At 38.4% G+C, this 12297-nt stretch overlaps 1 protein-coding gene across 6 annotated transcripts in view; it reads right to left on the bottom strand.

Annotated features, from left to right (window-relative positions):
* Positions 1 to 12297, bottom strand: part of LOC123628576 (integrator complex subunit 6-like) — a 59608-nt gene that overhangs the window by 28786 nt on the left and 18525 nt on the right. For all 6 annotated transcript variants that reach the window (XM_045538369.1, XM_045538371.1, XM_045538370.1 and 3 more), the window contains 5 exons: positions 4809 to 4958; positions 3909 to 3998; positions 3492 to 3675; positions 3108 to 3236; positions 600 to 763 (listed from right to left, as the gene is read on the bottom strand). In XM_045538369.1, coding sequence (XP_045394325.1) covers positions 600 to 763; positions 3108 to 3236; positions 3492 to 3675; positions 3909 to 3998; positions 4809 to 4958 — 717 coding nt within the window. The remainder of the gene's footprint in view (positions 1 to 599; positions 764 to 3107; positions 3237 to 3491; positions 3676 to 3908; positions 3999 to 4808; positions 4959 to 12297) is intronic.

Here is a 12297-nt window from a genome sequence, read left to right as displayed (position 1 = left end):
GGAGCAACTATAATATCAAACCCTCTTCTACCAAACTCAGTGACCAAAAAGACAAGTCCTTGCTTAGGGATCATTTTAAAAATATTGCTTAATTACCCGTCATTGCTACAGAAGTCCATTGATTACAAAAAAGATGAAAAGTAGGAAGAAGTAGAATTGTGAATATGTTTTGAATATGTTCCTGGAGCCTATTTAAGGTGTGAATTAGTTTTGAACTTCCTGCGGCTGTGCATGAAAATCAATGCCAGTACTTTTTAGACATTGTGTTTACTACATAAATCAAGTCAGATGCTCTAAAATGAAAACCAAGTCACAAATTACAACAGCATCAAAAATAACAATGTTTTAACATCCAAAGAGGGCAGTTCAAGTGGCAAAGACAACTGAAAGAAAGAATAAAAAGTGCCAGAAAATAAAGGAAGTCCTCGCTTGCTTTTAGGCACGAGTTAGACTTGCAGTAAGAGGCAGAAGGCAAAGGAGGGAAGACCTACTTGCCTGTGGCTTGGCTTAAAAGCCTGAAAGCTATTTTAAAAGGTTCACTGTAATCAGCAAATTGAAAATCCAGAATGATGTTTACCTTTTTGTTTTATGACACTTACTAGTGAAGGTAAATTCTGATCTGGCCAAAAAGATTCTGGAATTGGCCAATGTCCAACAGGAACACCAGTTTTAGAGTTAGGTCGTACATAAATGAGTTTATGACAACTATGCCATGGTTGAGCAGCAAATGAATTGCTTGGCCTAGATGAATCCATAAGTCCATCTAAAAGTTAAACAAAAGACAAACTAAGGCATGAATTTCTTTTTATAGCTGCTAATCTTCTTGTACAAATGTTACAGCTGAAAGCAAAGTCCAAAATAAAACAAAAACAATGATTCATGAAAAATGGAAGGAAAAAAGTGACTACTAGGATTTTTTCATGTTCTCTCTGGCAACTCTTTTCATCAAATCCATCCCTTCTAATCTAACACCGCCCACCATCGTAACCTACTATGAGGATGGGTAGCTATGTGGAAAACTAGTGTAAAACTAGTTTTAAATTTTCTGAGGCTTAGACACATAAATTAAACACACCAAAACATGACAGTTATTTTTTAAGAATTCAATTACCAAATTAGGCAAATGAAATTGGTCATTTTCTGGCATAATTTTTATATTTTGGGAATCTGAAAAAATAGATCATAAATTCCAAGTAGATAAAAAAAAAACTCTTTACTGAAGAGCTAGACCCAATGACCACAAAGGCAAAATAAAAACTATCCAAATTCACTTAAAGGTAGAAGAAGTGTTGGCAATACAATATATATATATATATATATATATATATATATATATACACATATATAGCTGGAGGGGGGAGGGAACACAGAGCAAATGCATCAAGTTTATTATGGATTAATTCACTATAGTTTCCCCATCCACCACTAAAATTCCATGGAAACTGGGCATTGTATGATGCTAAATAACATATCCTGAATGCATTTTAACGATTTAAACTAGCATATTTCATTTGCTCCTCCCCCCCAAAAAAAAAACAAGGCAAAGCAGAGTCACATAACTTTTTATGCAATGATTTATTAGTCTAAATAATATTTGTAAAAGATATGCTTTAATGATTTGAGTCTCATTTTTCTTAAATTATAGGTCATTTGATTTACTTACTTAAGTATTACTTTAAACAAATAATTACTTTAGACCAGATCTACTGGGTCCATTTAAGCTCTAGGGAAAACACGTAATGGCTTTGGAGGGCCCCCCTGAAGTTTAGTTCACAATTCTCAGAATGTGCACTTTTCTGAGGAAAGGCTCTTTGGCTTTCATCAGAATCTGGAAGGTTAAGAACTCTGGACAAAGGGGAACTAGAGCTAGAAAGAAAATCTGAGCTATTCACATGACACCAAATCCCAGTAGGATTTCAATATGAAAGTTTCCAGTTTATGCTAAGGTAGTGAGCACAAAATTATGGACTGAGCAGTCAATCACTAGCAATATAACATGTCCTTCCTATAACATTAATTTAAAATAGGCTGTGGGGCCTCAGTCTTCTATAGCAGGTGTTCTTAACTTGGGAGTTCAAGAAACCCCTGAAATTATTTATAAAATTGTATGTGTGGCCTATGTCCATTTTTCTAGGGCAAGAGGTCTACATTTTTCCAACAACTTCTCAAAGGAATCGGGAAACTAAAGAGAAAACAACAACAACAAAGGTCAGGAACTGCTTCAGATAGAAATGCATAGCTTTCTGCTATGTGGCACTTGGCCCCTTTGTTCTTGGTCAAGGCAATGAAAATATATGGGTGGGATCAGACAAACACTGTTAATAATGGAGCCTATATATACACATGTACGTATGTGTGTGAAATGAGAAGAAGTTATAACCTAGAACAGAGCTCTAAGGAACTCTTGCAAAGCATTACCATGGTGCTATTTAGTCTCCTGATCCCTTTGAAATCCATATGCATTCAAGTGGTTACAAACATCCATTCACAAAATATCTGGAGATTCACTATATTTAACTTCGTCTACGCAAAAGTAACTCAGCTTTTATCTCTTTTTAGATGTTGAACTTTCTGTAAAATCTCATTTGAAGAGAAAAGGTTCTGCAGTTAAAAAGTGACCGGAAAAATACTAGTGTAGGATATTAGAGAACACAAGCAGTTCCTGGATAAACACTCACAGTCTCATTGAGGAGCAGTAACTAACACAGATTTCATAAAGATAGCTCAGCATATTTGGTGCTCACAAGACCAAAACCAGATTACTACTTAAGTGGCACGCTGTGGCGAATTTCCAGATATTCTGTGAACAGAGAGATAAATGAGTCAGTATCATCCCAAGACTGGGAACAGGGAATATAAAATGGGCTGGTAAAAGGAGAAAGTGTCTTAGGAACATTGGACATGAGATTAAAGTTGTTAGAATTTGGCCACCTGACATGTATACACAGGCAATGAAGGTATGGTAGTTGTTTGGACGGATGCTTGTAACCGCTCCAATGCATGTGGATAGTGAGGTCTGTGTCTCTTATAATTTGTTTCACGTCTTCTCAATCTCAGATCATTCTCCTATACAACACTTTGGGTTTAAAAAAAGTTTTGTACTGTACCTTCTCCAATAGGAAGTGGATCTGGTCCCGTTTTTTCAAAATTAATAACTACACCACTCTGAACTTTTTGAACTAGAGATTCTAAACATTGATTCAACATTCTCTGTGTTCTCACACAGTAGGAGCGACCTATGCCAGAAGGAAAAACAAATAGCAAAATGTTGAGCAAATAAAATACTATTTTATAATACAAGTATTTAAAATCCTAAAATTAACTTGAAACAATCATAACTACATTGCCAGCAAATATCATACCAATGAGTTTAAGTAACAGAGTTAAAAGATTTTGAAAGAAAACAAGCAAAGACTGGATATAGTATTTAATGAAAACTATACTCTGCTGCTCTGGATTCTTTCTTCAGAAATGTTAAATATTGTCAATACCTCCTGTGACTTCACACATCTGTGTGATGGCAGATTCATCAGTTGGTACGCTCCCTAGTTGCTCTGGTTCAGTAGAAGCCACTCCAGGCAATCGCAACACCAGGGCAAATAACCGTTGATCCCAACGAAAAGGTTCTTTGGTTAGTTCACTTCCAGGCAGAGGAGAATTCAAAGGAAGATGAAGCTGACGAGGCAAAATTTGAAAAGGTTCATCATAACAACCCATACAAAAATGAATAAACAAAGAGTTAAAGGGTTCATTTTTCTTTCATGTAACTCAATAAAATTAAGCAATTTTTTAAAAGGATTACCAAAGTGGGAGATTTGACCAAACTCATGCTTAACTGGAAATGCCTCCCACAGAAATAGCTGCATGTTCTCTGCCATTTGAACAAAATTTAAAAAAAAAAATCTCACCTCTTCCTGAACACCAGCAGTACTTGTTAACTTGTTTCCATCTGTGATGGTAATTAAAATAGATGGTTCTAAAAAAAATGGATTTCTCCCCTAAAATACATTTAAATAGCATTAGAGCCATGTAAAGTAATAAAATTGTATTTAAACTTTTACATGTGCCTTACCAATGATCTCTCAAGTATATGACAAAACTTGTCTGGATAAATATTACAAGAAGGAAAAGATTAGGGAACAAAATGAGTAGGAATCAAAATAACAATCCCTGAAGAGGTAACATTCAGTATAAACTGAGGAATTCTTATAATTCAGAAACTCCCCAAACTATTAACATTCACATACCTCTTTCCTTGCTTTCCAAGTAATCACAAAATAATGACATTAAATAGATTATAATGGGAGTATTATCCACGTCATGAATCCATTCACCTGAGTCAAAATCCTGGCACAGATAGGACAATTAGCCTCTGCAACCTGGACAGCGACTCTGGTTACTGTGAACAGAGATTTTAGGGGAGGAAAGGACAACGGTAGCAGCAGCAAATGCTATTCTGCCTTTCCTCTCATCCTAGAGCCTTTTCATCAAATCAGGAGGGGCAGGGGAGTTAGGACACTGAAAGTTTTCCTCCAATTGTCTTCTTCTAATATTTCTCAGCAATTTATTCACCCCACTGTCAGACATCTGATAATCTGATGGTAGGCAATTTTAACTATTTTATAATCAAGACACATAAAAGAACCAAAAAAAAGAGCGATTTTTTTAAAGTATGTATTTAAAAGGTATATGAATTTCTACTGGGAGGTTATGAAAAATAACAGAAAACTTGGTAATCATGCTCAATTTTAAATTCTTACCCCAAGTCACCAAAATAAATTAGCTGTACTCACTTAAAATTTTTTTACCTGTCCATAATTGTCTATTCCAGATATTAATCTATTGAGATTTAACAAATCAAATGAGGATCTTAGAGCCTGACCAAGAGTAGTCAGTCCAGAAGCCTGAAGATTTTTTAGTTCACTCATGAATGTTGCGTGGTTTTCCTTCCAACCAGCCTGAAAACCAAACATTTACAAAAAAATTCCCAATTATGCAATGAACAATATATGAAGTGCAAATAACCACTAAACAGCAAGTATCAAACCTCTAACAAATTGATTGTTCCTTAACCTAATTCTATTCTACATCTTGACTGATCAAGTAGAACTAAAGTAACCAAGCAGTTTCAGAAAGATCTGCCAGCTTTAATGACCAAAGCAAAGAATTCAAACAATGCGTTAGTCCATTAAGGCTAGAGGGCTTTGGCTCAAGATGTCCAGTTTTCTATTCAAGCTCAACCAAACCTATCAAAATACCTCAGTTCCTTTAGCTTGTCACTGATGATGACCATGAATAAGGGGGTGAGGAAGTTTAGTTATTTTCTAAATGCATTGTCCTTGGTAGAGACAATTAACTATATTGAGTGTCTGATCTATATGAGTTTTTCTAACCAAGATTCTTCCTCCCAAGCAAGATTTTCACTTTTAAACAAGAGTAAAAGAGGACTTATAGAAATAGAACCACACTTATTTGGAGATAACCCTTCTGGCATTGTCAAGCATTCAGAAAGCCCAAAATCTTGTATGAGGGGAGAAAAAAAAGAAACAAAACGTTTTGGCAAAGAAGCAGCATCCTCTAGGCACCCCCAGCAGCTGTGAACAGCAGCAAAGAACCAAAGACCCAAGGTCAACAGCCAACATGCTGTGATTGATTCATTTGTAGAAGGGAAGAAAGGAAAGGATCGTGCTTACTGGTGAGGGATGGCTATAAAAATAAAGCAGCACAAAATGCCAAGAAGAGAAGCCAAACAAGAAGATGGCAGCTAACAATAAGTCACAGAGGAATGGGCCAGCAAGGGAGGGAGCAGACAGCACAGCTTGGCAACAAAGTGGAATAAACAACCACCTGAGCCCCAGTAAGCCTGAGGGCAGCAGAGTGATATGCTGAATGCTGAAGTTATGCCAACCAGACCAGTGCAGCTAGATGTGGAAAGCAAGAGCAAATAATACAGAGGTAAACTCAATTATTTGAATGTCATGTTTAGCTGAAGGCATATTATTGTTCATTATCCATATGACTACAGCAAATACTCTTTTCTAGTTTCATGGTCTTCTAAAGCAATTTAGATTGGCAGAATGCCTGAGAAGTACAAAGGGGGCAGGTTATTGCATATGGATGCTATCAAAAAATATGTGTGTGAGCTTGAGCAAACCTGTTGGCTTCTTAAGACCTAAGTTTCCTTATTTGAAAAGGAGGAGGATTAGATAAGCAGGGACACCGTGTAAGGTTGCAGGTTGCAAATGATACCACCCTGGGGGAGAGTGTCATTCACACCGTAATCTATGAGTATGGCGCCCCCTAGGGTTAAACGGTTTACAACCTGCACAAATATACAAGATGAAAGAGGTTCTGGTTAAAATTCATTCCGGGTCCAATAATTGGGGATGCTGTGAAATTAAAGATGTGCTTAGGTTGTTGGTTTTTGTTTTAGTATTCCTATCATATCCTATAGGTTGAAGGATCTAAAGGTAAAAACTTTCCATGTGCTCCTTTGGCCAAACTGTATATATGACTTTTAGTACCTGGGAAAGCAGGGGATGAGAATACTTCTTTATGGCCCAAGGAAAAATCTTACTGTACCAGACAAACTAAAATTTAGTGAAAAGGAAGAATTACGATTCAAAATGTCTTGTCAAGTACCTAAAACTATCAGTAGGTGACTGTAAATCACACTGAATTTGGAAATTAGATTTTTTCTTTAGGGTAGAAGAGAAAGGTAGGAGGAGGACAGTATCAATTCTTTATTTATTCAACAAATTTTTACTGACCAACTATACTATAGTGGGCAGAATGCTACATGCTGGGGACATGGAGAGGAATTAGCTTTTTTTTTTTTTTTTTTGAGACAGAATCTCACTTTGTTGCTCAGGCTAGAGTGAGTGCCGTGGCGTCAGCCTAGCTCACAGCAACCTCAAACTCCTGGGCTCAAGCGATCCTACTGCCTCAGCCTCCCGAGTAGCTGGGACTGCAGGTATGTGCCACCATGCCCAGCTAATTTTTTCTATATATATTTTTAGTTGGCCAGATAATTTATTTCTATTTTTTAGTAGAGATGGAGTCTTGCTCTTGCTCAGGCTGGTCTCGAACTCCTGACCTCGAGCAATCCACCCACCTCGGCCTCCCAGAGTGCTAGGATTACAGGCGTGAGCCACCACGCCCGGCCAGGAATTAGCCCTTGAGGGGCTCCTGCCACAAAGGAGTAAGAAACGCACTTATGGAGACTGAAAGAACAAGTGACTGGAGAGTTGAGGGAAGGTGTCTCACAGAAGATGGGGCATTTGAGAAAGCCTAACGGGATCAAAACAAGATCATAAGACTCACTGATGTGAGGGGTGGAGGGGACTGTCCAAGGGAAGAGAACAGAGTTCATGAGAGGATAGGGCTTACTGGAGAATCATCAGCAATCTGATTATCATTGCTCTGGGCACTCGGCAGGAGGCAAGGCCGATAAGATCATTTGGGCTCTAACTGTAAAGTATTTTATACACCATATTCAGTAGTTTGGATTTTATTTGTTGGCCCTGGGAAGAATTCAAGGTTTTTAATTCGGGAGCAGCATGATCAGATCTGTGTTTTAGCAAGATCATTCTGCTGGTAGTTAGAGAATAAATTGTGGGGTGGAGGGGAGCCTGAAGCTTGAGGAGGCAGGAAAACTGGTTTGGACACTGTTGCAAGATCTTATGAGAAAAGTGATGAAAGCCTGGCAGAGGGGATGGAAAGGAGGTTGCAAATTAAAGAAGTATTTCAGAGGTGGAGTCCTAAAGACTTAGTAGTTAATTAGAGGGATGGGCGAGAGAGAAAGGGTCATGCATTCGGTTGAGGTTTCTGGCTTTGGCAAACTTGTGAATGATGGGGTCTTTTACCCCAAAGCCACTATATGAAGTTGACTTTTTTTTTTGAGTGACTTCATTTAGCAAACTTATTTCCACACTGTAAACTTATGGTTATATTTATATTAAATATTGAACTCCTTAAGGACCACGTGGTAGTTCAAGGTATGACTAAAGCAAAATTAGTGGACTATTTGATTTGGAAAAGGGCTGGGACAAGATTTGGGTACCACTTTACAACTCATCAGCATTTAAAATAATGTGCCCTGATTGTTAGTAGTCTTACACATGAATCTGTCAGAATAATTACTCTTTAAATTTTCCTTTATAATATAGATTGAAAGCATTTTAAATACAGTTTCTACGTCTTAATCTCTGACATTCTGTTTTTAGGTCAATTCCTATTCTTTGCAATGAACTGGATAATATGAGAAATTTTTTTTTTTTTTTTTTTTTTGAGAGAGTCTTGCTCTGTTGCCCAGGCTAGAGTGAGTGCCGTGGCGTTAGCCTAGCTCACAGCAACCTCAAACTCCTGGGCTTAAGCGATCCTACTGCCTCAGCCTCCCGAGTAGCTGGGACTACAGGCATGCGCCACCATGCCCGGCTAATTTTTTCTATATATATTTTTAGTTGGCCAGATAATTTGTTTCTATTTTTAGTAGAGACGGGGTCTCGCTCTTGCTCAGGCTGGTCTTGAACTCCTGATCTCGAGTGATCCGCCCGCCTCGGCCTCCCAGAGTGCTAGGATTACAGGCGTGAGCCACCGCGCCCGGCCAATATGAGAAATTTTTAATGCCACTCCTACCTCAGTACTACAAAGTGTGTTGGCCACATTTACTATTCAGAGCAATGAAATCCTTGGTAGCAATGCAGCTCCTATATCAAGAGAAGTACTAAATGCCCATACAGCCATTTCTCAAAATGCTGAAGGAAAAAAGGCCCACAGATTTATTGTAATATTTAGAGAACCTTATTAAAGGGACAAATTTCTTCCAAAAAGGTAATTATAAAGAGATAGCCAGAAAAAGTATGTTTATACTCTGCATTCATTGTTTAAAGCTAATTTTTTTCATAAATGAATTCAGGACCACGGATTCACCTTCCTAATATAGTTTATTCTTTCAAATTACTTTCTTTACTCCAAATCTATCCTACTCTCCATAAAACCTTTACTTCTGATAACTTCTATGCATTCTTACAGAACTTTACAGCTTACAAAGCACTTTTACATTTCACATTGGCTTAGGACAATCCTATAAAATAGGTACAGTATTACCATCTCTATTTTGTTTTAACAAAGAAGGAGGAAGTGAGACTTAGGTATTTGTGGGGGTGACAGCGGTGGCAAGTCACAGTCTACAACTGCACTATCTGATACACTAGCCCTTAGCCACATGTGGCTATTGAGCACCTGAAACGTGACTAGCCTGCATTGAGATGTGATGTAAGTGCAGAATACACTTGGGATTTTGAGGACACAGAACAAAAAAATGCAAAATATCCATTATTCATTTTATATTGATGACATATTGAAATGATAATATTTTTTATATTTTCAGTACTAATAAAATATATTAGTAAAACTAGTTTTACCCATTTTTTTACTCTTTAAAGTGGCTACTAGAAAACTTTAAATTATGTGTATGGCTGACCATTATATTTCTATTGGACATTTTTTTTTTTGAGACAGAGTCTCACTCTCTTGCCTGGGCTAGAGTGCCGTGGCATCAGCCTAGCTCACAGCAACCTCAAACTCCTGGGCTTTAGCGATCCTACTGCCTCAGCCTCCCAAGTAGCTGGGACTACAGGCATGCGCCACCATGCCCGGATAATTTTTTTTTTCTATTTTTAGTTGTTTGGCTAATTTCTTTCTATTTTTAGTAGAGACGGGGTCTCACTCTTGCTCAGGCTGGTCTCAAACTCCTGACCTCAAGCAATCCTCCCGCCTTGGCCTCCCAGAGTGCTAGGATTACAGGCATGAGCCACCGCACCCAGCCCTCTATTGGACATTGATGTTCTAGAGAGACCTGAAGGTCAGGCAAGAGGACTTGGTCCTGATGCAGCAGATAATTGAGGCATTACAGATACCAAATCAAGGGAGAAAAGGATAAAAGTTCAGGAAGACCACTCTGGCGGTGACATATCGGACAGAATGGAGGAAGGTGAAGCTGTAGTCAGAAAAAAAAGCTCGGAGGCTTGAACAATAATCCAGGCCTGCGGGAATCAGGCCCTGAATTAGGATGGGCATGGAGAAGAAGGAGTTAAATGAGAAAGATTTGAAACAAACAAGATAGGACTTGGTGACAGACAGAGCATGGGCCTAAAGGAGAGACAGAGTAAAAGATGATTAGGAAGCTTCTATCCTGGGAGGCCCAAATAATGGAGGTTTAGGACAAAGAAGTAACCTGGGATTCATAAAATCCTGAACCAAGAGTTTATCATCTTCACAGGTCAAATTTTAAAAGTCTCCCAGAGGTAAAAGATGATGATGATGATGATGATGATGAATAATGATAGCTAATATTTACCAGTGCTTATATGTTAGGAACTCACCTATGCTAAGCACAGCATCTTATTATATACATCTTTCTCATTTGAGCCTCATAACCACCCTCAAGGCAGGTGCTCTTATTATGTCCATTTTATACATGAGGACACTGAAGCTTGTGGGAGCCAAGCAACTTGCCCAAGTCAAACAACTAATAAATGGCATAGCCAGGATTTAAACCCAGGTAGCCTAACTTCAGAGCCCAGCAATTTAAACCACCATACTTGAGACTCTTCCGTACATTTCATATACAAGTATACCTCATTTTATTGTGCTCTGCTTTTTTGTGCCTCACAGATAATTATGTTTCTCACAAATTAAAGATTTGGGGCAACCCTGCATTATTGGTGTCATTTTTCCAACAGCATGAGCTCACTACGTGTTTCTGTTTAATGTTTTGGTAATTCCCACAATATTTCAAATTTTTCCATTATTATTTTATCTGTTATGGTGATCTGTAATCAGTGATCTTCAATGTTACCATTGTAATTGTTTGGGGTGCCACAAACCATGCCCACATAAGACTTAATAAATGTTATGTGTGTTCTGACTGCTCCATCAACCAGCACCCCTGTCTCTTTCTCTCCTCTCTCTCCTCCGGCCTCCCTACTCCCTGAGGCACAGCAATATTGAAATCAGGCCAGTTAATAACCCTACAATGGCCTCTAAGTGCTTAAGTGAAAGGAAGAGTCACAGGTCTCTCACTTTAAATCAAAACCTAGTGAAATGATTATGATTAGTGAAGAAGGCATGTCAAAAGCTGAGACAGGCTGAAAGCTGCGCCTCCAAAAAGTTAGCCAAGTTGTATCTGCACTCTAATGTTTATAGCAGCACAATTCACAATTGCAAAGATGTGGAAACAACAGAAATGCCCATCAATTCATGAGTGCATTAGTAAAATGTGGTATATGTATACCATGGAGTATTACTCAGCTATAAGAAATAATGGTGATATAGAATCTCTTTTGTTCTCCTGGAAAGAGTTGGAACCCATTCTACTAAGTGAAGTATCCCAAGAACGGAAAAATAAGCACCACATGTACTCACCAGCAAATTGGTTTCCCTGATCATCACCTAAGTGCACATTTGGGAATAACACCAATTGGGTGTCGGGCAGATGTGGGAAGTGGGGGGAGGGGATGGGTGTATACCTACATAGTGAGTGCGATGCGCACTGTCTGGGGAATGGACACAGTTGAGGCTCTGACTCGGGGCGGGGGGGACATGAGCAATATACATAACCTAAACTTTTGTACCCCCATAATAAGCTGAAATAAAAAAAATTAATAAGAGTTAGACAAGTTGTGAATGCAAAGGAATAGTTCTTCTTGAAGGAAATTAAAAGTGCTACTCAAGTGAACACATGAATGATATGAAAGCAAAACAGGCTTATTACTGTATGGAGAAAGTTTGAGTGGTCTAGATAGAAGATCAAACAGGCCACAACATTCCCTTAAGCCAAAGCTTAATTCAGAGAAAGGTCCTAACTCTCTTCAATTCTGTGAAGGCTGAAAGAGGTGAGGAAACTGCAGAGAAAAGTTTGAAAGTAGCAGAGGTTGGTTCATGAGATTTAAAGAAGGAAGTCATCTCCATAACATAAAAGTGCAAGAAGCAGCAGCAAGTGGTGATGTAGAAGCTCCAAGTTATCCAGAAGATCAAGCTAAAGTCATTACTACACTAAACAACAGATTTTCAGTGTAGATGAAACAGTCTTCTATTGGAACAAGATGCCATCTAGGACTTTCATAGCTAGAGAGAAGTCAATGCCTGGCTTCAAAGCTTCAAAGAACAGACTGACTCTCTTGTTAGGGGCTAATGCAATTGGTAGACTTAAGTTGAAGCCAGTGTTCATTTACCATTCCTACAATCCTAGTGCCCTTAAGAATTATGCTATATTGGCCGGGCTCAGTGGCTCAC

The sequence above is a fragment of the Lemur catta genome, chromosome X, assembly GCF_020740605.2.
Source record: "Lemur catta isolate mLemCat1 chromosome X, mLemCat1.pri, whole genome shotgun sequence".
NCBI classification, from domain to species: domain Eukaryota; kingdom Metazoa; phylum Chordata; class Mammalia; order Primates; family Lemuridae; genus Lemur; species Lemur catta.
Note: the sequence above shows the minus strand (reverse complement) of the source record. Positions and strands in the feature narration are given on the sequence as shown.